This window comes from Ptychodera flava, chromosome 16 (assembly GCF_041260155.1).
Source record: "Ptychodera flava strain L36383 chromosome 16, AS_Pfla_20210202, whole genome shotgun sequence".
Classification (NCBI taxonomy): domain Eukaryota; kingdom Metazoa; phylum Hemichordata; class Enteropneusta; family Ptychoderidae; genus Ptychodera; species Ptychodera flava.
Window position 1 is genome coordinate 12,667,523 of NC_091943.1, and position 27,573 is coordinate 12,695,095.

At 38.0% G+C, this 27,573-nt stretch overlaps 1 protein-coding gene across 1 annotated transcript; it reads right to left on the reverse strand.

Annotated features, from left to right (window-relative positions):
- Positions 1 to 6,760: 6,760 nt before the first annotated feature.
- LOC139114975 (uncharacterized) lies at positions 6,761 to 23,320 on the reverse strand (the record flags this gene model as incomplete). Its single annotated transcript, XM_070676886.1, has 15 exons — positions 23,042 to 23,320; positions 22,168 to 22,235; positions 20,323 to 20,784; positions 16,554 to 16,676; positions 14,588 to 14,879; positions 13,719 to 13,786; positions 12,635 to 13,008; positions 12,123 to 12,267; positions 11,577 to 11,825; positions 10,563 to 10,873; positions 10,030 to 10,174; positions 8,711 to 9,024; positions 8,172 to 8,316; positions 7,372 to 7,526; positions 6,761 to 6,823 (listed from the first exon to the last, which is right to left on the reverse strand). Coding segments are annotated over exons 1-15 (3,009 nt in total), but the record flags the coding sequence as incomplete, so codon positions are not given.
- Positions 23,321 to 27,573: the final 4,253 nt, after the last annotated feature.

Below are 27,573 nucleotides of genomic sequence, written 5' to 3' on the forward strand. Positions count from 1 at the left end.
GGAGGAGAAAAAAAGAGAAAAGACGAGGCAGAAAAATGCAATTTTCCACGCTGATCGATACCACCTTCGTGCTTTTGGTGTCGTACAGGACGATGTCCCGCGATACAAGAGAAAGTACAAATCATCTACAAGTTTTAGGGCTGTGTAAAAAAATCATTAATTTGAATCGCACAGAATATGACGTATACATTTATTGCCTTAGTCTCTCTGAATCTCCTAGATAGAGCAAATCGTGTCTCCCACAACCTTATTATGTTTATTGAACTTGAACACGTGAGGACCTGAGTTCATTACCTAATGGCCTTGTTATATCCAACTGTTATCTGGTAATAGCAAGTGGAATTTATGTTGTACCATGGCGGGTAACTTGACACTTGTATATATCCGAAGGTTGAGTTCAGCTCAAACTCACTCCACCCTGATATGCCAGGGTCACACGTTGCTTCTTCTACCGGCGTGTCGCACTGCACAGGTGCATGCGATGTTATCAATTCACTTGTATAGGAATCTTGATTATCAGAAGCACAGATCGCTGAATGTAAAACGAAAAATAATACTTTTTAAACAAGTAACGATTCTTACAGCGACAACATTTACTGCCTCTACATTCTTGAAAAAAATAAGTGTCAGAAACACTGAGGTACTGTTTATGTAAAAATCGTAGTCTGAAGAAGTTAAAGACATTACGATGACTGATAGTTACACAATAGTCATGTCGAGAGTTAACTTACCTGAGCATTCTTTACGGTTCTCCGGGTGTAACATGAAACCATCTGGGCACGCGCAGTAGTAACTACCAGGGGTATTGACACAACTATGAGAACAGCCTGGTTTCAGTAGACATTCATTAACGTCTAAATAACAAAAAGATGGGTTATGATTGCATAGCTGTAGGCAAATGCTTTATATTGCCAATGATTCAAAATATTGTTGACCCAAAAAATACCATACGTTTTTCGGCAAAGTTCAAAGTAAAAGGGTGAATCTAGAAGCGCTTTTGAATTTGCTGGAAAGTACCACATAAAGTTAAACATCTGTACCTTTTTGACAAATGGTTGGGTAGACACGCAGCTCGTTCACACAGTCATGTGGTTTCCACAGGAATGAATCTTCCATGTCCATTAGAGTGCAATAGTGCTCATCAACAAAAATGTCAGAGAGATCTCCGAAGAAGTCAAATGTGACCGGGGTACCATCTCGCCATTGGAAATCTTGTTTCCCCGTTTCTTTTGTCAGGCCGATGCTGTAATCTTTGTACGATGAGATCGTGAACAAAGCATAGTTTTCTTCGATGAACTGCTGCATCGAGTCAGATTTTATCGCCAGTGGTAAGCTTCCTTCAAGAAAGATGACGTCACATGCATCTTCCAGATCACTATATACGGATCCTAGACAGAAACCATTATGGTACAAGACCTCGCCGCCACACGGGTTCTCACCTGTATCGGCTGTGGTTGAAATAAACAAGGGAACTTACATTAATGTTGATGAAATTCAATTCTTAAAAGGTTTTACGGGCGAACTTGTCATATGATACGTCATCAGACTCTAGGAGAACAATGCGATCAACAGAGATCGCAATTTGTTCCATTTTTCTCTTCTAAGGACTGTAGAATATCATTTGCTGCTTATCTGGTCAGTTAAGTATAAACTAGCTAACCTTTTTTCAGAAGTATGAAAAATCAACGACAATTCAAATTTCTCAAACGAAAATCTATGGGTTAGGGTTGCATAGAGGTTTATACTTCTTCCTATTGTGCAAAGAATTTTCATTTAAACCATCGATATATTAAAAAAAGGGAAGCAAACTGTATTCAAAAAGTATTTAATTGAGACATATGACAATTTATTTTAAAAAATAATGAAGTTTCAGTTTGCAAAATCAAAATGTTTAGCTATTTGAAGTATTTTAATTTTTGTCCCTTTAAACATAAACAGGCACAGCATGGTTGCTTTATAAATTATGTATAATGAAGTACAGAGAATAGGTTATCATAAACAAATGCTATAGTAATTGAACTCATTACATCTTTGTTTAAATCCAGTATGTAAAGCACATGAGAAGCAATTTTATCACCGCCAATGACATACAAAACCTGGCGAAAAGTGCCAATCTCTTGACAGCTCGTCACCAGAAAACTAGTCTTGCAATATATATCCTTTTCCCTCATTATACTTGCCACTAATTTACCTTGTTATGATAAAAGCTAATACTTGGATAGACAGTGGCTTGAGATCTCTTGAGGAGTGACACTGTTACTATTACAAAGCGCCAATAGCTCATATATTGACATTCCAAATGTACCTTTTGTATCTGACATTCATCTCTGTTTTTATATCATTTATCATATTCGCTGAATAACATTTTTTTGCAGATTCATAATATTATTTCGCATTTTAACGTTTCAAGTAGTAGAATTCGGGAGGTACTGACATTATTTACGCTCATTGAAGTTCGCTTTGATGATCAAAGTAGTTTCTCTGCAGACATATTTGAGGGTTGGCAAACCAAAAAGTCGAATGCATCGAAGGGTCAGATTTTCGGACTCTCTTAACATTTTCTAATATACTAAGCACTATTTTGATACTTTTATTTTTCGAGATACATTTCAATTAAAGCCCCGGGCACAGCGTTGTATACGCCTTTTCCGCCTATAGAATTTTATGCTATATTTCTCTCAGAGCCTCAAAATTACATCTTTGTAGCACTACAGGGGAATTTCATATGTACTGACTCAAATTCTAATGCCAAACGAACATCGGCTGCGTCACTACATATAATGAGTAAGGCTGTTTCCGAAAAAGGTTTAATTGGATTATAAACCATAGTGCAGTATTACATACGTAAAACCCCAACGGGCTAGTTGCGACATTAATATTACATTGCATAAATACATGTTATGATGTAAAGATTAAAAAAAAACCCCACACATTGGGTTGCATAGTCGATTTTATTTTTACATTCAAATTTACTCACATACTTTTTTAAGAGTAGGATAATAAGCAGACACTCATCTCTTAGTGGGTGAAATAACATGAGCAAGTTTACTTTGGAACTAGACGGAAACAATGCCTAAAGATGAAGCCAATCTGACATAAAAGTTAATTACAGCCTTCCGCCTGTGGCTGGACAGGAAACTCGATGATATTTGCCAGTGTTACTGAAACTAAAACACGGTTACGTCAACGCACCTAAGAAAGAGAGAATATAGAACAAGGGAGTCGAAAAGAAAATGAGAAAAGCTTTAGTTACTCATACTACGTCCACAGGGACGAGCACGAAATCCACACATCTTTTTATGGTATCTGTATGATTATTATATATGGCGAGAAGTTGTGCGGCTCCGCGAAAAACACGAGTATACTATGACGTCAAACAGAGAAAAATACCATGGGATTATATATTTATCACATGAACAGTCTTCTTATTTTTCTTTTGACGTGAATGGATCAAAATTATCGTAACAAATTGCATGAATTTCGTCGCGATTTGTGTTTTACTTACGCGGATTACTTTCATTTAAAGAGCAAAGCGGCCCGTCACCCAGGAGATACTTTCATTCATAAATACCATCAAGCTGAAATTTGCTACATCAAATAGTATCTCCACCAACCAGACTTACGGATTCTGTCACGTGAACCTGTCAATCATTGTCTCGCCCTGTACCGATGCCAAGGCAAGTCGGCCATCGGTACGGTGGACATAACTTTCATGCTAGCGACGGATAGCCATATTATTCAGAGTTATTCAGAATATTTACAAATAGTTTATGAAATAAATGCAACGACACGATCGAAACAGTAATCATCATTCTCAGAGATTCTGTGGCTTTTCAAAATATCACACAAATTTACGACCGTGGCGAGCGCGAAAGATTCCGTTCGATGACACACAGAGTGTACCTCATTGCATGTTTATGCCCACAACGCTGCCGTCACCGGTCTCTGCCATGCCGGTGTCAACTCGTTGATCCCGATCCCGGTCGTCAATGTTTTCGTCTTAAGGACTTTGATGTTTGCAGTGACATATATCTCACCCGTAGATACATCCAAATTTTACTTGACGGAAACTCTTTTGAGTGTTGTCTGAGTCAACTTTCGAAGTACATCGGATTCCACAGTGCTGCACTGTACAGCTCAACAGCTGATGTCTTCGCTAGTGCTACAGCCTTTACAGCCTTTACGCCGCGCTACAGGTTTGATTCCCAGCAAGAATTTACGGAATTTTTTGTATGATGAAGGAAATTTATCGTTGTTAGTCGAATGACTTTATGCTTGTGCCTGTATGTCGCTTTCCTGAAGATTATACTGTACTCATTTATTCAGTTAAACTTCCGTTGAGGTGTAGATTTCAGGTTTATCGCCCACCGGGATCGCCATGTACGACGTCCACATTGAACCTTACGAGGCGACTCGACTGGATCAGCGGTATCCCCATTCGATTCTCGGGAACAGCAATAGTTTTAGCGACTCGACATTTTGCTGGACATGCCTTCTATGTTTCCATGTGTGGATTTATCGGGGCACCTTTTTTGTAAAAATGTCATGAGAGCACGGCATCTATCACGACAAATCGGTCTGTGTTCGCGACCCACACGCATGAACGGTACCATGCGAGAAAAAAGTTCCGGTTGATGACGTACAACAGGGGTAATTCGGATTTCTTATCCGTCCTGTTCTACGTCACACAGGTGAAAATTCGGGCCAGTTCATGTGATAATCTGTTATATTTCCGATAAAGAGCTGATGTATTTTACTAGTAGAGCCAGTGTTTCTATCAACGGTATCCTTTACCTTCAATTAACATGCCAATTACAACCTATGATTACTTGATCAAACACTGCTGTTGGTCCATAACATTGCAGTCAGATAAAATTGTAATATAAGCTCGGTTATTGAACCAATATTTTTAGAGATTGGGAAATTGGCCAAGCGGTTTTGTCTGTGGCTTCTCCGCTAGGTGATTGCCTAATCGCCTTCTGTGTTGATCTTATAAACAGATTAAATCAGTAGGTTAACATCTCGCGATATACCAAAATAACGCAAAAGTTTAGTTTAATATATTGTAACGATACATTCTTATCCCTGTGGGACGTCGTGACTTTGCAGTCTCGATATACTAGGTAACTCAATGGTTCGGAGTAAAGCAAAGCTGTTAACAAATTAAAAAGTATAATAGCTAGGCATGGTCCTGTTTGTTACTAAAAATGTTACAGTTGCAGAATTCACAGTCACAGCATGTCAGTGTCGCCCATGATCATGGGTAAATATTAAACTAAAATGTGTTATGAACATCTTGCCATGACACAGACCCTTCAATGTGCAACACTCGAAACATTAAACCTTCGGGGAATATCTCTCAAGATTAATCTTTACATAAACTGAACAATTGTACAGGTGATCTGTCGGAATATTACAAAGACCATTTTTGTCTGTTCTTCAAGAAATACGTATTTCCAGAGTCCCCGACAGATAGGCGGACGGGCTGGGCTTAATATACTGATATCGCTTAACTTTATTCGCTCTTCACTGAGCGACATATTCATTTCACTGTATTTAATTTTACTAGTGTACATAGCCATGTAGTAAAAATAATCTATGTATAGTTAGACGGTTACTTCGGGTGTAAGTTAAACTTTTGGATTTGATCACGTTGATTCGCTTGTGTGATAAATTATGCAAGATGAATGCGAACAGAATGCAAGAGAGAGTTTCATACCAGAGAGTCGACAGCCCAGGACCTCTAATCGCATACACACATTTTCGTACCACGTCATCGGAATAAATCGAAGCTTCCTCGAAAAGAAGGGATGATCCAGATAGTGAGTAACCAGTGTATTTTGATCAAAGTTTCCATCGAATACCTGAAATTATGAAATGACGACTCAGTAAATGCTAATAGTTATACAGTAGCTTTTAGATGATCTATGTTCTTATTGCCATCTAATACTTTTAGCAACCGATTTATTTGTGTAATGAAAATAAAGAATAGGAAAGGTTTTTAAAGGTATACTGTCACCTGTTCAAATTTTGCCACAGTTACCATGGAAATATAAAATCTAACCAATCACAGATTTTAAGCCGGTGGCCGCTTTTTAAAAACAGCGCCCTCACATGGGCATTTTGAATACCAAGGAACGCCCCTTTGACCATATTTGGGTATATTTAGATTACAAGTAACTGTATACGTTTAACCACCGTTTGCTCTACATTTGCTAAAATCTAATCACAACTAAAACCTATAATACGAAGCAATCCTAGAAGACGATAAACTCGAGGCATGTTGTTGTAAATGGGTTACACTTAAACAAAAATAACTAAAGGCCGAGAGCTGTACTATTGGACCTTTGTGGCAAGCAGTGTACTACTTCAGTAACATGTTACCAACGAAACCTGTTTAAATGCGCAAACAAACAATTTAAAATTTGCTATGTACACGAAATGTACCAAAATTCCCACGATGGTGTACTTGTTATCATGGAGATAATTTTCTTTTTACCTCCTTGGGTTTCTGTAATAATTCGTACTTTAACAAGACTAATTCCTAACAAATAGTTTTCACTTGCTTTCCAGCCATGAAACCAACCTTGTCATCCCCATTAAAATTCTTTAATACCCTCCAGTCATCTCCTTCTCCAACATAATTCAGTTTATACGAGGTGACCCAGCACAGCACGGTATTATCGCCAAGACCCTGTGTTACAGTTCCCGTCACAGACACAAGTTCTTCAAAGTCAATTTGGAGCCAAGGACTCGTAGTAGCTCCAGGCTTTTGCACCCATCCGCCATACAGCTTGACTGCCTCACACTTAAATATCTTAGCCTACAGGAAAGACAAAAACAAATCAAATATTGTTTATATGTACTCAGGTAAAGTAAATGCAGAATGCCCTGGGGCAGATCTGAAGCCATTTTGACCCGTCTGCTACTTTAGACGACAAAAATGAGATTTTTTGAGTGTCCTCTGAGAATGGAACCTTTTTTGTATGTCATAGCGGAGTGACTGTCATTTTGAGTTTCAAACCTTTCCGATCAGTGTCGGAGCAGATTAGATGCCTTCTCAGATCAACTTCGGTACTTCTAAACAAAGATATCAAGTTTACTACATTATATACCGTAATGATGTGCAAACATTACAGAAGATATTCAATTTGGCAGTCTAGAATAAGGCGCAAAATGACAGCAAATATAATAAAAGAACAACAAACAAACAAACGAGCAAACAAGCTAGTAAATAAAAAAATAAACAAACAAGCAAGCAAGCAAACAGGCCAGCAAACAAACAAACAAACGTAGTCTTAAAAACTGATAACTTATGAGCAGTATCCAAAAAGTGATCCAGAATAGGGCGTTGTATGTGCTATTACTAACCTCATATTTTTTACACATTGCATCGGTTACGTTTGTCGTTGGTTGAATATTGAGTCTAGCTCTAAATGCCGATGAGGAAGGGCGCAATGTAGTCGATTCTGTTAGCTGTGATAAATCAATTTCGCCAGATTCCATTCCTAGTGGATCTGAACAACCTAAATTAAGACAAAAATGATTAAGTGATAATTGGTGAGATCATTGACAGTGCCCAGAGGGATAATGGACCTGTTTTACCATGTTTCACAGTCAACACTGTGTGCACGAGGTTAGTTGCTTCACACTTTCATTCAACTCAGCATATCCGATGGAGCAGACTGCAATTATTTTGAGCTCATGCTATTTTACTATCAAATGATTTAATTGTGCTACGGCTCTCTTACATTGCTTAGCTAATCTAATACGAATAACGTCATGGCTTTCTGCCATCCTTCTTTCTTCGCATACACAGAATATGAGAGAAGAAATAAGCCATATTGGCAGTTTTGTTGCGTGTGGAGCTCGTTACATTCTCATCTTTAAAGAAGCGACTGGAGAAAGACCCTCGAATCATGATATTTTTTAGTCAATGAAGACAAATAAACTGCAAAATTTTAAGGTAGAATGCGCCCAGGGACAGATATTTGAATTCTCAAACTTTTACAATACTTTTTTGGCCCACCACTTCAAGTTCGGGGGGCGCTTTTTGAAGCTTGTGGAGTATTAGTGATTAAAAGTTTTCACCGGTTTAGTTTTTTTGACACTCGAAAATTTGACTGTCCGCCAATCCGATTTGCTATACAACAAGAATGAGAATTTCGTACTTCTATATCGGCATCCGATGAGCTCCACTCTAAGTCCAATGCCATCATGCCATGTGACTGGGTTTATTCTGACGGTAGTCACCTGGATAGGCTGTAAAAGGTCGTTTCGAACAGCTTTGTTTTTGTCATGATTTCCGGGAAAAATCTGTAAAGGAATAGAAAGTAAAAAAATTGAATTCCCTTATAGGTCAGAATCGACCGCTCGGATAATTTACCTTGCATTCACAGGACAGACGAAGGGACCTTATTATCATTGACTTAGGAGTAGGAAATATGTCGAAAAAATGATCGAATTACGTACCTTTACTTATTCACTGTATAAGCATTTCACTGGTTGACGAATAACATTTTAGCCGTGCTGAAATTCTGATCTTTTTGTAAACTTACGCATATTTCCTACATATTTTTAAAGCATACCCCGTTCGAATATTTTAAGGCGTTTTTCAACCCTTTCGAGCCTGACTTTCCGGTAACTTACAACAGCTACCTCTATATGTAGGGGTTTAAGCTGGGAAGGGTTAATCAGGATAAACGTGTACCTGGTCTTTGTTATTCTCTTGGTATACTGTCCAGTTGTCGCGAGTGAATGAGTACAGCAGACGGTAAGATGTCACCCAGAAATAATTGTCCCTTGATCCCTGAGTGATTACGGCCACGATGGTGTGAACGTCCATCAAGTCAATGTGGAACCATTGATCAGTGTCGTGGAATTCTGGGATCCAGCCCATTGAAGGATCTTCCAAAATGCGCATTCGTCCTTCCCGGGCACCGAACTTTCTGTCCAACGTTGTTGAACCAAATAGCTGGTTGTCGTGGACCTCATCGGTTGCCAAGCCAATTCCTTCACCACAAGCTTCAGAAAAGATTAAATGTCATCATGTCATCTATCAGAATTCTCCAGTTTCATCTTGATTCTACTCAAACGACATTACATAATATGTATCTACGAGACAAAAATTGTATCCTCTATTAATTGATGAAGATACTTGTATCAATGAAACCAAAATTGTATTCCCTATTAATTGTTGAACGATACTGCGTAAAGTTGGCCATTTATTCACCATTTCCCTTAGTTTATGTTCCTAAACAGTGGTATTAGGCAGGAATTATGTACCCTTTATATTAATATTTACAAATTCTTATATTGATATTCATGGACTCTTATCAGTCATAAGTATAGGTCAACCACCTTGAATTGATTAAAACAGATTCCTGTATGTGCAACGGCCAAGGAGTCGTTCCCCTGTAATGATCATCTAGATCACGCCCTGCAACAATGTGATTCAGAAAACTTTAATCTTACAAAAGATATCTTTCCTTAAATAGAAAGTATATCTAAAGGAACGATCGAACTTGCACAGAACTGTTACAAAATCGGCTTTAATTAAATAAGGACCAAACGTTGATGTAATTTTGAGACCTTGAGGTTGTATGGAAATATATTTCAATGCCTTACGAACGACTGTTTTACTGAATCATTACTTTTAGATTGCTATTTTTCTTTTAATAGGGAGAACTTCATGAGAAAAGGTAGGCACGTGACTGTAAAACTTGACATCAAGCCAATAAACCCTCCTCGTGTCAGTCTCGTTACTTGTGAGTCTCTACTTTGTTGAGTTTCTGCGAACCTCATCGCATCAATTCCCCAAGTAAACGATACAGCCGTATCAACAGTACTTGTGGGCAACCAGAACTGTTGGGGCGATGTCACAGATACACAGTTTTGGCTAATTCACGTCTTATCATACCATATTCCTCGCAGATAGCATGTTACATTAGTCCATGCTTGAGCATTGTTCATCCTCTAAAGATCTGAACGCCTGGAGAAGGGACCATTTTGGCATATAAACTTAATTACCTGTTGCGATACAGCCAATAACATCTACCCTTAGATTGATGCTACCATTCCAGGTCTTGGGGTGGACGCGAACAAACTGCGCAGCCACGGCCTGGGGTAAGTAGTTTTCAACGATAGCCCACTGATCGTAATTGGCATGGAATACCTAGTAAAGAGGAGGAAAGTCATCGTAACGTCGCCAGTTTCAGTATATTTCAGTAAATTTGGTATATTCTCAACAAAAAAAGGTCAAACAGGAACCGTATGGCATCAGCAAACAACGGGCATTCAGACCTGTGGTTTCACATTATATTACACCCCTGTGAAGCTACAATTTCCTCCTGGTGGCCTTCAGTAAACTCACGATGATGTCATTGTCCAAGTGTGTGAATGAAAGTGACTGAGTTTGAGCTTTTGTACCCCCTTTTACACGAAGAGTAGGAAAAAAGTAAGGTTATGAAGATACACAATCCCCTGGATCAAGAATTTGCTCTTTATATAAACGATTCATACTTTTGCAAAATTTACTGCCACAATTCTACAAATCAGCTAACCTTCACATCATCATGTCCAACCCGGTAATCGTACCAGTAGTTGCCGTCTAGGCTGTAAGATATTGAGTAACTGGTGATCCATTCTTTAGGGGCATGTGCGGCATGCCCCTGAGTGGCTATTCCAGTCACCCGCATCCATCTTTCAAAACTGATCTCTAACCATTGGGTCTCGTTATCCATTTCTGGACGCCAGCTACCCACTTCAGTGCCTATTATTCCCTGCTCTGGTGCATGATCTTCGTCTAGCTTCGAGGAGGCTGACATCCGAGGATTGAAAGCTCCTTGAGACGCCAATTCATATGTACAGAGATCTAAGGGAGATCATATCATACACTATGCCATCATGTCACACCATACCACAGAACATGACATATATCTTATCATGTTATATACAATTGCCAATATTACTAAATTATGGTGGCGTTCACTGTAAAGTACCAGTGCTAATATGTTACAGTATAAAAATAAACGCTTAACGTCCATATTTTTTCGGTATTTATGCCATTCAGGAAATATTTCAACATCTGTCACAAAGTTGAGATGGATATAACATATTTGTATTCATGGAAAAGTGTTACCAACATATTCACAGTGTCCCTTGTCTCGTACTTACCCAAGTCGCATGTTCTTGTCAGATCACAAACTGCAAGCATTTATGGGAGAGTTAGGATTAATATTCAAGAAGAATGTTTTTGGTCAGCTTTGTACGCGGCATAAAACACTGTTGTTGCAGTGATTTAATGCACTGCCATATGGTATATTAATGCCATCTTTTCAACGTGAAATAAAGGGTAGTTGGTTAATAAAGGGAATGACGTCTCGGCTTATATAAGCGTCTCATACTACTTTCAAGAATAGCCACTACAATAACGCTGGAAGACTTTTTGAACAAGCCATGATGATGTACCCGTAGACTTTATTATTCTTCTTTTCCGAAAAAGCCTTTACATTTTTTCATTCTAAAACACTTTGTATTATTGATCTAAATAATGTACTCGAATCATTCTCACTTACGATGTCGCCTTAAGATGTAAGTAATGTGGTCCTTATCAGCCATCAATGGCAAATCTAGTGTCCACGGGCTTTCATCTCGTAGATGGCACCGACGTATAGAGGGAGCATACACAAAACTGACGCACTTGAAGTCCCACTCCTCGAGGCAATGAAGCGCACAGTGTGAGTCGCTAACATCTTCAATCACTTTCCGATTTATAAAGTGAAAGTTGGCCGACGGGTAGTATGCGAATTCTGCCAGAACGTCTCCTGCAATAGATGTTTATGGTCGTTTGCTTTGCAAAAGAGTTTTAAAAACTTTTCAAAAGTTTCTTATTCACATTCTATGATTATTTATACATGATTGTTGTCGTCGAAAACGCCATAGGATTAGTGTGAGATGCATTGCCTCGTTTAGAGAAAATCCTTCTTCTGGTAAACATTTGTCACTAAAACATCTAATACTATTTTAGGTAAATTCGTTTCTTGTACATTGGCACGACATCGGATCTTGTTTGTAAAAACCGGAGCGCAAAAGAAAATCGACTGAAAAAACAGACAACTTACGTTTTCCCTTGCAACCAAAGAGCTCCAACTGAAGGATAGCTTTGTCATCCCACGTTATCGGATATACTCTAACAAATCGACCGACAAAAGGTGGAACGAAATAATTGGTGAGACGATCGTAGCGCCCCTGGTTCCCGGAGAAGGTCTACCATGAACGAAAAAGGTTAGAAATGAATTTTTAATATCTAACTTTCGGCAGTCCAGCTTGCTGCTCTCGCTCGTTCCGTTCCGGATACCAAGTATCTATATTATATTTACTGGATAATTTTCATACTGGCATTCGGTAATTTGCGGAACGGTGGGTTACAAAACTCATATCCGTGGAGGAATATAAGGTTTTAGTGTTTCAAAAATTCAAATATTCTTGCTTTCCCCTCCAAATGAATTTGAAATCCAATGTTCGAAACCTAAACACTGTACGTTGTCAGTTTGGCGTTTCTCCTATACTGAAAAAATTCTGTAGCCTCTGAATTTAGAAGGAATATGCATTATTACAACGTAGTGGCACTAACCTTATTCAGTCCTGTTCGAATGTCCTTATATATATCCCATGATATACCATCAAAACTGTAAGCAATTTGAAATGTTTTCACCCAGCCGTGAAACACTCCCTCTGCCAGACGTCCATCGGTCTGTATACCTGTCACAGTTGTCGGCAAGCGTAGGTCTACTTGAAGCCAGGGATGTTCGTCGTGTGGGTCGGCGATCCAGCCGCCCGTAGGGCCATAGTAGGATTCCCTTGTGCCAAGTCTGGCGTATGTTGGGTGACTTAGACGCGTAATTGGAGCAAGCATGTGGTCTGAGCTGGAAGCAGTTATTTGGTCATCCTCAATTTCCATAGATTCCATTCCCAATGGCAAGAGACATCCGGGAGAAGGGAGGGAGGCTTGAACAAAAGTTGTAAAGACAGACAATTAGGATTTAAGTAGGTTATGTATATAGGTAGGTTGCTAGGTAGCTAGGTAGGTAGGTAGGTAGTTAGGTATTGGGTTGCTAGGTAGGTAGACAGGCATATATATTGAATATATTGTGTGTGAGCATGTGTGCAAAGCCAAGATATCTAGATGCAACCTTACAATATTGCAAATCTACGATTTTAAAACAGAATGTCACGTATAACAAAGACTTCAATGATTAATCGTTTTTAAAGAAAGATCAAGGAGAAGGCAATAAAAAGAAAAGATTTTTCTAGTTTTTGTAAAAAGTTCATTTTGCCTAGTGACTGTACGATGTACCAGCTTATTTGATGATATCCAAACAAATGACTCTCAACAATTTCATTACATTAGGAACGAAAATACATTATGAGCGTCGGAAGTTTGTCTCCGGGCGAAACTATCATATCGCGTATAACCTGGAAACACTTTAATTTAGCCTGTGTACCTTCTATGGATGTAAACTCTTTCAGAAATACATTACTAAATTGGAAATTACAAGATTGTTCCATCTGACAGAGTGAATACACCTATAATATTACTTTGATGCGACATGTCTAATGTTTTGTGACTGATTTGCCCCATTTCAAGCTTCTCAGTTCTGGAATTGAACCCTGAGTCAGACGAATAGCTCGTTATAGCATGATGTAGAGAAACTCACACGCTTGGCATATGAACTGCATCTTCGAGTTACATTTTGTAGCTTCCCATTTGTAACTTTCTTCTTGGCTGTGAGTTTTGGAAAAACACACAGAACTCACATCAATACACAAAGTTTGGTCGTGTCTTAAAAGTAATGACATATGCGGGAGACCACGAGAGACTTATTTAAAGATTAGGTGAGGGCGTAAATCTTTTCTCAAGCGTCCTCCAAGAACTTTAAAACCATTACCTTTCATGAAAACACAACTCTAAGTTCGCCGTGCAAACTTTCTATTAGATAAGCAAATCATCCCAGTCTACCGATACTTTAAATTCAAAAATCCCTTGTACCATGTATTGACTATACGAGAAAAATTTCATTTTTGATTGTCAAGAAGACATGGCGGTGAAAGCTGGTTTTAATTCACAAACTTCAAAAACAGCCCACAGAAGCAGCAGATCAGAGAAAATCTTGTAAACAACCGAGTGAACCAAAGTCTTTTCTCTGAGGAATATTCTTTCTAAACATTACAAAGTAACAGAGGAAAATTACAACAAAACAACAACAACAACAACAACAACAACAACAGGTTTATTCCCAGTACCACCTAATATGCGTCCGTAAATTGAACCAAATTTTCTTTCTAGAAACTTTCTTTTCTGAAGTACTAGCCGGCGAAGTACTTGGGGATTATTTTTAGCTTGTAAGCTTAAGCAACACCAAAGTATTTTTCTGAATTCCATTCCTTATGACAACATTCAGGTGTCACTGAAAAGTACACCAAACGATACTGAAGACAAACATTTTCACATGGAAAAAACATAAATACCAATCGTAAACTTGATATGTTCGTCCAAAATTCTAAAAAGTGCTTGTCTTTACTTTACCTCAAATAAGCACAATCCATCTCATCAACAAATTCTTTCGGGTTGAATCTCCAGTTGTTAAATATCAAACCGTCGCCAGCTTGCCAATTCCATCGACCTTCGACCTCTCGATCATTGGCACCGATCCAAAAATTGCCGGATAAGTTGAAATTGCGCAGGTACATTTCGATGTATTCTTGGGTTTCCTGGTCGAGGATTTCTACGAGCGTTTCATTTTCGCGATCGCAAGCATATTTTGCTTCAGCCCAGGTTTTTTGCGAAACGTGGAACTTAAACGGTAGCAATGCAACCTCTGGAAACCCAAGAAAAAGAACTGTAATCATTGCAAATCCTGGCAAGAGTCAGTGTCGACGACCAATTAATAGTAAGAGCATCGCTATCCAATTCTGTTAGAGTATTGATAGCAATCTAACATACATCTTTTCTGTTCTGCATGACAGAGATTATTCAACCAATTTCGCTCCTGCCGCTACAGCCTCCGATGTTTGCTCATTTTTAATGTAGCATCTAATGCAATTTGCTAAAGAAATAGAATCAAGCAACTACATATGTCACGAAAATCGCATACTTTCATGTTTCCAGCTCATTCATTTATGAGGGACGGTCATGATAAGAAGTAGAGAAATTATCAAAACCGTTTATTTCTCGAACGGGTCTGTTTTGTAATGGAACTACCACCACTATCTGTATGTATTCTTGACCTTTAACGTTGCATATTTTATAAACCTTTGAAAGTGAGAAAGCTTGTGGAGGTATATCTTAAGTGAATCGGCCAGTAAAATATGACTCAACATTTTGCAAAAAGTACCGCGAGCAAAAGGCTCGTAACCTAGGGAATAGGTAGTCAATTTTTATAAGGCACGGCTCGACTCATCAATTAAAGTCACACCTGAAGCCTTATCGCATCCTTTTCTCGGTATATTGGAAGCTGTATGGTAAGTATGAAATCGATACTTGAAATCACACCATCTGTATCGCGTTCAGCATTATGCACACACGCAACTGTACAGCTGTAGCGAAAGCTGAATAGCCTGTCGACCTTTTTAAAATTAGTATACAAAGGGGTACACTTGAAGCTATTTCATAAGATTTTCTTAATATACCTTCTTGGACTCTAAGTGGAAGATGCGAGGATAGTATTCATTTAAGCAAATTATATCAATGAGCATTATTACGGCATAAAATTTATGCAAATTGTGGAATATTCATCATGTACTGGCATCATGCGTTGATAAAGTCTAATAATAGACGATATGTATTTTTGAATATGCCAAGGCTTGTTGTTTTATCAAATGATAAAGATAAAAACCAAGGGCTGCACCTTGATTTATTGTTACGAGGCGCACCATCATCTTTGTTTGTTCACAATGTCCAGTGGGTGATATTCTGATCAAAGTCCATTGCTTCTGTACGATATTCTGACGAAAGACATTATCGGGTGTCATTGGATAGTTCTATGTCAAAAGCACGGGGGTTTGTGTAACGCATGAGGGTCAAAAATTCACAACACCTGTTTGCTTTTAGCCACCCATTAGAGAATACTTTCAGAATTTCAACGTGTTGACGAAAGAGCAGTTCATGTATCATGTTTCCCCTTCCTGTCCAACTAATGATCAGCCCAGCTCATTGTGAACAAACATTCTCTACATTCAAAAATGTATTTCGATCGTATATCAGCTTATTAACAGTACATTTTCCTATCGTTTCCCCAATTCTCAAATGTGGGATAATAGAGACTCGAAATGCCAAAAGTTGCGCCTGGGGTGGAGTCGTTTTTGAGAGACCGCTAACTTGCAAACCTCAAATTAATCACATGCGTCATTGTTGACTTTCATGTTTGTCTGAACAGAAATTCTGCTAAGCATCAATTAGGCTTGACCAACAGTTTGACTCATTGATATACATAACAGAATAGTATTGTACCGTCATATCGTTCTTTGGTGTAGAACAACCGGTCATGAATTACCTCTTTCGCAGCGTGGTCCTCGCCAGTTGGGCGGACATTGACACGCAGTAACGCCTTCACGTATGAAATTGGGTAAACAAGTGCCGCCATTGTGACAGGGTCTGTCTTCACACGGACCAGCATCTGAAAAAAAAGTACACCGTCGCGTAATATCAATATTTTACTGTGTTCAATTGAGATGCAATTGGATTCTGTAACAGTGTTCTCTGCGATACCCAAGGTTACAGATTGGTGTGGAACATATGTTGCCTGCGGGGTTATAGGGATGTAAGATGAGACATATACCGTGTGAATTTATTCCGAACTGATATGTGATCCAACGTATTATAGAAAGGTCAATAACATGTTCCCTATATTTATTTATACATTATTTACAGCGAGCTTATGCGTTTATGAAATTAGTACTTATCTCCATGTGACCCCTAGGAGTCTAAGCAAAATCAATATTCTCATGGTATTTTTCAGAATGCAAATCTCGTCTTCGAAATGAAACACGTACTGGTTCGCTTTACGTAAGCTTATGATTTAAAATTCCCTTCTTGCAATCCAGGATGAAATTACATACAATCTATCCCGTTATCTGTCACTTATATTCCACTTTGTGCGACAAGCAATATGTTTATACGAAATACTGATTGCTAGGGAAATAGATGGTATCATTTTTACGTATAAGTTAACAAACGGGAAATGCTGATGAATAAATTTGATTAGCTTTATAAACACACAAATTTTGTAATTACCGCTGTTTCATATTTTATAAAAGCTGCATAATTCGATCAATCTATAATTTTACCGCTTGCTAGAGAAGTTTTATGACAAACTTGGTTAACATTGATGACCAAAGTTTAAACCAATCGTAGTTATATCTGGGATAAAAGATATCGAATATACGCGTACACAATGTATCGGGCCTGTAAACATTACTACAAATATTAGGAATGTCATTTACAAACTATAGATGATAGGCAAGACTTTAAATAAATCTACATTGAACTTGCAATCGAATATCGAATTTTCTTCAGTGATTGGGGATATCCGTACCTTCCGTAAGTTCGAACTTTTGTCAAAATTTATTTTAATGTAACCGACGTCCTTTGCGGGCAAAGTTTACTGAAATTGAGACAAATTAACGCTTTTAGTGCTGTTATTTTTCCCATCAAAATTTTAGCGCAACGTTTTACCAATTTTTATGAAATTTTCCTTATTTATATTTATTTTGATAATTTTGTTCTAAATGAATATCACTTTTCAATGGCTACAGTTTTTGATCAACGTTTTGGAAAAATTCTGACAAAATTGACTTAATTATATTTCATAAAGGCGAGAAAAATTGGACTTTGCCGCTCAAAGGGTTAAAGACATGCCCTTTTGTATTATTCTCCCTGTGTTCTTTTTTCGTTTATCGAAAATTGTGTAACAAACTTCTCCTTTTAGGTTAAAAGAAAACCACTTATCACACACTGCCGTCTGTAACATATGGACTAAAATTGTATGCTAAATGACTGTGTCGGAGGAAGCGGAGTCCGATATCTTTGGGTGTTAGGCCATGTTATCATAAATGTTTTATGTAAACACAGGAAATCTGAGATGTTGAAGAGGGAAGTATAATGAATTAACAATCATTATGCCGGGCAAGATACGCACACCAGTCCAAATAGTTGTGAATTTATGTGGAATAATTCTGCCGAACTACTATTTCTTTTATCGTGCACTGCGCAAGTTGGATTTCCTCTGACTTGTTTGATGCGTGAGTCATTAGTGTCTGATCATGATCGAGCGGCCCTGGGGTGCATAGACGGCTTTCTGAAAGCACATCATTTTCGCGTCTGCTCTTTAAGTTCTACTTCAAAGGTATTCGGAAAATACCGGGGTTGATGACCCTGTACGTCATACGGTAACGCTTCGTTAATACTGTCCTCACGGTTAGATGTTTCTGACAATACCTCCGCTAAGTGATAAACTCGTACATAGGCCTAAACCCCGCTACTGCATTCAAAAACTCTTAGGTTACTATTGCGTTATATAAATTAGTCGCTTCTTTACATTATTCACAACATAAACCACGACTTCTTATTACAAAAAGGGTTCTGTATCATTGTTGCGAAAACGTCAGGTATCTTTTTATTTATTTATGGCTTTGAAGTTTCATACTCAGAGTTTCTTTTTGTTCAGCTGGTCCGAAGTTACACCAAAACCATAGTTACAGTGATTCACTGTAACCACAGACAAATAGAAAAACAGACTATCAACGCGGCACGCTGTTTGATTCATGGTCGTCTCGACAAACTGGCCTTTTCATATGATATTGAACTTCACAGGTGTTAGACTTTTTGGAGACTTCGTTCATGGTTGATAATTGCACTAGATTATGCGAAAAGAAGGACGAGATGGCATCGTGCTGCCTGTCACAAAGCAACCATATTTACTTTGTGTGCTCTCAGGGCAGAAACACTGCTTCACGCCGTTCATAACATAACACGCCAGCAGTTTCATAAACACTTCCTCCCATGACGAACTTGTAAAAGATGATATGAATAACCGTAAACCATTGAGTAAAATCTCATATTATCGATAAAAGACTTTCAAATTTGGTCCAAACACACTCATTATATATTCATAAAAATGTGAGAGGAATTTTTAAAATGGTAAAATTCGCCTCCCCGAAGCTCAAAACTTTCCCGTTTTCGCCAGCACGCCAATTCCGCTGAGCACCACACGACAACAACAATACGAACTTTGCCGAAAATACTTTTGCTTAAAAATTGGCCAAAATCCGGAAACTACCGAAGGGTGCATGACCGGCACTCTTCGGAAAAGAGAGTCGACAGCTACCTGAGGCGGGGCGTACATGGAGGGGTTACGTGACCGCTTCACACCTTGAACAACACCCGTTGCTAGTCTGTCTTTCTATTTGTCTGTGCTGTAACTATGAAGTGATGCGTACAAGTTGGGCTACGCTGTTATGGCCAGGCATTTGGGAAAAGCTGTCAAGACGAAATGATGGACCATAAATATAATCTAAGTAATCCTGCAACTTGAAAACATTAAAGAACTAGGACTTTGAAAATCATCCTATATAGTTTCTTGTTTGATTTTTGTTCTATTTTTTATCTTTCTTTGGTCTTTTTTATGAGCATTTACTGTGTTCCACGTAAAGCTGTTAGATTCCAACGAACGTAAGGTTGCCTCTTGCATGATCCCACACAAATGGGCTTACATACTGAAAACAGTTTCTTTTTACACAGTGACTATTTATTCATCTTTGTCATTTCGAAGCAATCATTTTTGAACAAAAAATGAATTCAGTATTTTTTCCTATATCAATCTTGAATACACGGCTCAGCTTGTTGTGCGTACGCTAAAAGGTTCCAAACAGAATAAAACAATGCAGTTATAAGATTTAACATTAACTTGTCAAACATGTTCGCGATAGGTGTTTTTGGTACTGTGCACACCAAACATCGGTCAAATTAATCATAAAATGTTGTTAAGATTTAGTTATGTATTTATTTGTTAGTTTATTTGAGGTTTAAATACATGATCTTAAATTTACATTTATTCACGACAAAAAAATTCACATAAGCTTACTTTTGTGTTCCTTCACGGCTACAAAAATATTAAAAAACAAGCAAAGTCGTCAGTAAATGGTCACATTTTGCCTGTTAAGCTGACCAGGAGATCACGTTTAGTTTCAAAAAGCTTGGCATTGCATAGCCATAACAAACTGCTTAGAAATTTTGCGTTTTACCATAATTAATAACATATTTACCGCTGAAAATCGGCTCCACTGGATATCTTCTTATTTCCGTGACCGCATTCTGAGTGGTTGATACGTTCGCTTGGTCGAGGGCTTCAGATCCCATACCGTCGATGATCAAGTGTTCTGTGTCATTGTCACGTGACCAGGCAAGGGCGAGATAGTTAGCATGTAAACCTACGACGTCATCGGGATGTACGGTGAATCCATACTCATGACCAGTGACAATGTTCACGGTGCCAGGCTCCGCCGCCTGCAATAGCCAACTTGACACGCGGATGTAGCGACCTCGATTCTCTCCATCTGGTCGGTATATGGCGATGCTAAAGCTGGAGTTGTCCTTCGGAATGAACCGCCATCCGATGATATCAGCAGTACAAGTGAAGGCGTCTCCGATATTCAACACGACAGTGTTCGGATCGTCAAAGTTTTCACCGGGTGCCACTCCATCCAAGCCTTCACTTATGCATGTATCTAATAAAGATCGTTAAAAAAGCATAAATTTAAAACACAATGCTTGGCAAGCGGAATTTTGCGATCAATAGCATTCAAACATCATAACATTTATATTGTCTTGAATATAAATAAAAAACCGAACATTTTAACAGTAATTCTGATGATCTTCATTTATCATCATCATCATCATTTTATTGCTATTTTATAAAACTTACAGTTACTGTGACATAATACAATTCAAGTGCCATAGAAAACAATAACAATAAAGAGCTGGGAATGTATTTTTGTATTTTTTTTCTCAGCAAAAATGTCTTTACCGGAATAGTTTCTTCCCCAATCTCAAGAACTCAGAATTATTATTCGTCTTGTGTATTTGATACATGAAATGCAAATATCTATTGAACAAGTCAAAACTCACTCTTGACCTTTGACTGTTAAAATCATGTCTTAAGTGAACCCAAGAAGAAAACAATATTTTGCGACTGTAACGATAAAGTTCACAAACCTGTAAAGAGGATATGTGTACAAGATTTTGTAGCCAAGAATAATTGTTTTGAAATTAACTTCGTATTGTATATCAAGTTGATGCCAGAAATTCCCCAAACGTTGACATTTTATAAATAAATGATCATTGGAATCAGGTATATACAATATTGATATTCCCCAGATAATTTGATGACGTAAATCTAGATGATTTTATAACTAGGCTTACAGAAATTGATACGACCAATGCCCGCCCTATGCCAGGCTAAGGTGATTTGTTAAAAACATGTTATTTCGTGAAGAAAAGAGAAGCAAGACACATTATCGAAATTAAAATGACAAGTCAGGAATTCCGGACCGCAATAGCTAATCAAGTGAAGTGGCAGGGCTTTCCATCTAGCAGATGATCTAGCTGATGATCTTCCTAGTAATTAAAGCCCCTCTAGCAGTATATTTTCGCATTGTTTTTATGATTTAACTTTCAAACTAAAATACGTTTGTTAGAATGTTCTGATTTAGGTGTGTATATATACACTTATTATTTATAACCACCAGCTGGGACTGTATGTGCAATCTGAAATAATCTTCACATTAATTGCACAGACTGGTCCGATGTAATGCATAGGAGTGAATGTTTTCAACCGTGACATTGTATGTTCTGTTTCCTTTGTAATATTACCAAGTTTTGAAAGTGGCGGGAAATCAAACTGACCGTTAAAATTTGAATTTACTCGTCCAATGTTTCACAAAGGAATGGTTTCCTAATGCAGTAAAAGTCCATATCCGTTCAGAGGGTAGAATTCAGAGGAAACCAGTAAAGAATAGGAAGATCTTTTGAGGTCAACAAATTTCAAGAGTTACAGCTGGTGAGGCTTTAATATTTACTGGATCTATAACGCTTGATTTTTCGGAACTTACCTATTTGGCAAATATAATTTGAAGATATTTCACAAGGTCCATCATTCCAACGGTAGTTCTCTCTTTCACTGGCATAGACAGGGATAAAAAGAGAGACAAGGAACAAATAAAAAGACAAACACATTGATGCATACATACATACATACATACATACATACATACATACATACATACATACATACATACATACATACATATATACATACATACATACATACACGTCTTCATTGCTTTGATAAATTTCGTAAGCGATGAGTGATAGCGAATGTGTGAGGGTACTTCGTGTGGAGGGGTCGCCGTCAGAATGATTGTAACAACAGTTACTATAGCTCGGTTATTGAACAACTCATTTTAAGGGTTGAGATTCAGCTGAACGGTTTTGACTGTGATATCTTCGCTTGGTAACTGAGTGCCGTACGTATGGTGAGTTTGAGTCCCATTGAGAATTTACCAAATACTTACATATAAACATACAGACAGACAGATAGACAGACAGACAGACATGTTTATGTGTATTTATGTTTCACGAATAATATTTTTTTACACATCCAGCACATAATCAGCAGCACGAGGGGGGAGTGAACAGACTATTTTTACCCCTCCCAGCACCGTTTTAAGAAATGGCTAGTGCAGGCATACGGAGAGCCTCAGAAAAGGCCCACCAACCTCGCCGGCCCGGGCTCTAGACATACCCGTCGCCTAAACTACTGCAAGGGCCATTTCCGAAAACGATGCTGGGGGCGTTTTTGAGGAGTAAAATGGTCCGTTCATCCTTGCTGCTACATCTCCGTTCATCCTTGCTGCTACATCTAACCGAGTTCAATACCTAGAATATTAGAGCAGTGTAGCTTTTAAACTATATAAGTATACTTACAATAAAAGACCGCAGTGCTCAATTTTCCTGAAGTTGCTTGGCTCGCCGGGGTACCAGTTTAGATAAGTCAATTCATCGCCATCCGTGTAAACCATGTGGCCATCCTCTTGGAGATCGTTTGCCCCGAACCAATAGTCACCGGTCAATTGATTGGTATGTAAATAGTTCACCAGATAGTCTTGCGTGTCTTGGTTTTCTATTTTGGCAAGTTGACCGCCTCTTTGCCGACAGTCAGCACTTGCACTGACCCATGGCAAAGTGTTACTGACGAACAAGTAATGTCTGGTCACAAGAGCTTTAACGGCTAGAGAGAGACAGGCTCATGTAGACAGGATAGTAAAATTTATGTCGAAAATTCTTTGTTACAAGGACTTCTGTAACCCTTTTAAATCTTTAGGCAGTGATTGTAAGTGTCTTGCTTTATACAGCGTGAAAGGATCATACATACATACATACATACATACATACATACATACATACATACATACATTCATACATGCATACATGCAAGCATGCATGCATCATGCACTATGATACATACATACATACATACATACATACATACATACATACATACATACATACATACATACATACATACATACATACTCCAATCTTCATATCATCTTTCATATTCTAATATGAAATTGCATTTATTTCATGGTTTTGGGTTTTGAAGACTTCAGGTTAAGCAAGAAAACGAGAATTAGAATACACCTTAGATAATACATGTTGGATGCGCCACATTCGGTAAAACAGGTTTTAAAAACAAAATATACCCGAAGGCTGTAGCTAGTGTGTGGAGTCTGCGTAAAATCTTTCAGCATTTTAACGCAACAATTTTGTTAAAAACAAAAGAACCATACAACCAAATTCATATTATCTTTAAATCAGTTTATATCATTAACAACGTTTCTCGATATCACGTTCACATACCATAAATGAACGACAATCGAACAAAGCCTGGACCAAGGACGTCGTGTCTACGCTGTCAGACTTGTTCCTGTAGCCCGAGTTATCGAACACCTTCATAAAGGCTTTGTGAAGGTTTCTTACTTTTACAAATAACCTTTGAACAATTTGCAGGAACTGACCAGCAACTCTTTGTCGTCTCCGATGTTTTGCTGTTAGCATAGTGTCATTCTGAGCAAATTTGGAATATATGAAACATCCCTTCGCAGACGGGTGCGTGGCGATATCACTTATATTGCTAAAGCTATTGACAAGGAAAGCAAAGCAAATATCACCTGTCTGTGTAGGGTTACGATTTCAAAAGTCTACATTATATGTATTATGTTTCCTTGCGTAAAGGCTGACAACTGAAAAGAAGACTAAATTATGCGCTGAACCAATATATCAGATAACAACAATGATCGTGAGTTCTTATTATTCTCAGTTTAATTTATCAGCTAGACTGTCAGCGATGCGGAGCTTATCGATAAGCTGATAGTCCGTCGTCGTCATCCGTCCATCCGCCTACCCGTCTGTCGTCCGTCAACAATTGGCTTCTTGTCTGAAAGTGCTAGTCTGATTGCTTTGAAAGTTGGCATGCAAATTATCCATGGTAATCTTACTCAGGTTTGTTAAAATCGTTATGGTTTGCACATTTTTAGTTTTTAAAAATTTTTCCCATTTTTGTTGCAATCTACTTTTCTGAAACCGCTCCTCTAACTGCTTTGAAATTTGTATGCATTTTACGAGGGGTGTCGTTAGTCGGTTTTGTTCAAATTATAGTGAAATTTGCGTATTTGAATTTTTGGGGGTAATTTTTTCTGTTTTTGGTCAAAAAAGTCTTCCTTGATTGCTGGTGCCATTGATAAGGAACTATTTGAAACTTGACATTGAGGTTCTTTGAGCTTACTTTAGTCATGTCCTTAAATTTGCATATTTGTGGTTTTAGGGCAATTTTTGTCATTTTTGGTCAAAAGAAACTTTCTCTTGAACCGTTTGTCTGATAGTTTTGATATTTGGTAAACAGCTTCATAGGGATGATCAAAATGTGATATATCAAATTATGATGAAATGTGCAATTTTGTATTTTGCTTCAACTTTTCGGCCATTTTTGGTCAAAAATCTGTTTCTCAAAAACTATTTGTCTGATAGTTTTTTACATTGGGTAGAAATGTTCAATAGGTGCGATCCTACTGTGATATGTTCAAATTATGATGACAGCTTCAATTGTGTATGTTTGCAGCTACTTCTTGCCACTAGGGGTTAGGTCAACCTAAAGTGAGCTTATCAAAGATTTCGACCCTCTTCATCAACACATGTGTCACAAATAGTTATTCTCTACATAACACATCGCAGCACAGGTCGCTTGTTAACAATATTTGTCGCCACACACAATCATTCCCAATATACAACAACAAGATGAAATAGCCCCTTGGTCGAATAACGAATGCAATGATAAGAAGACCCTCTTTTGTATGTCTGCATACGTCAGGTTTCATCTCTTTCATTGAAAAATACTTTTACCGAACATGACGAAAACGACGCTACAGTCCGTGACAGTCAACAACAAAATTGATTCGACCATATCTCCTGAGAGATACAAAAAAAGATAATTTTGAACAGAGATTTTTTTGAATTTTGCAACAAATAACTTTTAAAATTAAACAATAGTAATTGGAGATCCCGTATTGGTCGTGAAGTAAATCTAATTTTCAAAAGCTGGCTACTAGAAATGACAAGCGATTCAGCAGAATTATCAACCAAGTATGTATGCACCACATGTGGGCAATTAAAGTGTTTCACTGTCCATGACATTCTCATCCTAAATAGTCCTTATATGATCTCTTTGGCTCACGATCTTTGGATCCGAAACACACAGGAAAATAAAATGATGAACATATACAAAATCCCAAAACGCTCTATAAAAACCGATGTATTTTCTGACAGAAGGTAAGACTGCCGCGAAAAAAGCTGTGAACTAAAGGATAAAAAATAGAGTTCAGGTGGCAAACAATTCGCACTTTCTGTTACAGAAGGAGAACGTATTATCATGAGACTATATGGTGAGCCTTTATGATCAAACCACACTTTCGAAACTCTCTCTCAAGAAAGAAAGATCTCAACATTAAAAAGTGATAAAATAGTACAGATTAAATGAAACTGCTTTACCTTGACCAAAACATATGTTAAATATAATGAACACCCGGCAAACCAGCAAACGACCGGCGTGGTTCATCACCCCGACCACCGTGCAGGGTTGGTTTCTTAGTTGGGTTGTCTTCTGTGCGCAGTTTGCATGTGATCTTCTTCGCGATTCTCGATTGCGACTACTGCCTTAAAAGAGCGCTCTAACTCTTTCCGCCAAACATCAACGCGGGGGATTTCTTAGCATCATCATCTATCATAGCTCGAAGAGGAGTGACGTAAGCTTTATAATCAGAGCTCTTAGATGGCGATATATGTCCACCGATTTTTTTTTACGATGACACCTGCACTCTAAAATGAATAGTCTGACACCAGCGGCAACTTCATCAGGTCTCGTTTTGAAACTATGACGCAGCGACAACATATGGAAATCGCTTTTAAAGGTCATTTCGAAATTTTAAATCCAGGTGTATGCGAATGAAATGTGAGATACATCTCATTACAGTCGCGAATTATTACAGCTTCTGAAAATCGAGTACTTGGTTTTTTTCGTTTTTTGTTTTTCGTTAAAAAAATACAAAAACCAATGTTGATTTCATTGTAATTTATCAACGCTCGATTGCCACGCTTAGTTTTGAAATCTGACACACTTTATACCTACTTTACGTCGATTTTGTTTTAAAAATTAGATGAGAAACGATCGTTAGAGCATTGAACATCACTATCAACCAAACGGTTGTACAAACCACCAAGAGAATCTCAACAAGTGTATTTAATCCTAATCCGTGTTGGTTCTGTAAACAGATCCAAACAATGCTGGACCCCTATCCGCTTAAACTCAGCGGTCGGCTATAGTAGAAGCCGTTACGTCCATGCCATGACTGAACGATGCGGTGACACAGAAATATTTGGATAAAAATATAATATTAGTCTATTGTTTTATGTTGCCTAAAATTGCTATATTCTTTCTCGTCGATCCAGGGCCATAATCACGTTTGCGCGAATTTGTGAGAATTATAACTTTACGGTGGCGCAAATTAGCTTTATTTCTAGGATATGTGAGTGCGACAGAAAATCGAAAAGTTATTTATTTTTCGTGTTTCAATATTTTTCACTGGATCATTATCGATATCTTATTTTAAACATTACCTTTAGATTGGACGGTTCTGACTTTCAGTCTGAAGAGCTAAACTGACTGCTATATCGGTCACCTAACAACTAACGGCCTAATCAATTGATAGTGATGCTTGCTGTTCTAGTAAGACAATTAGGCATAGAAAATTTTCCAAATACGTCTTATTAAAATTATTTTATGAAAAAATTATAAAAAGTAAATTTACAAAAATAGACAGTCATCAACAGTCTATATTACTTTAAGGAGAAAATGACAATATGACTGTGTGGACACGTTTTAAGTCTTCTTTTTAAAGCTGTGC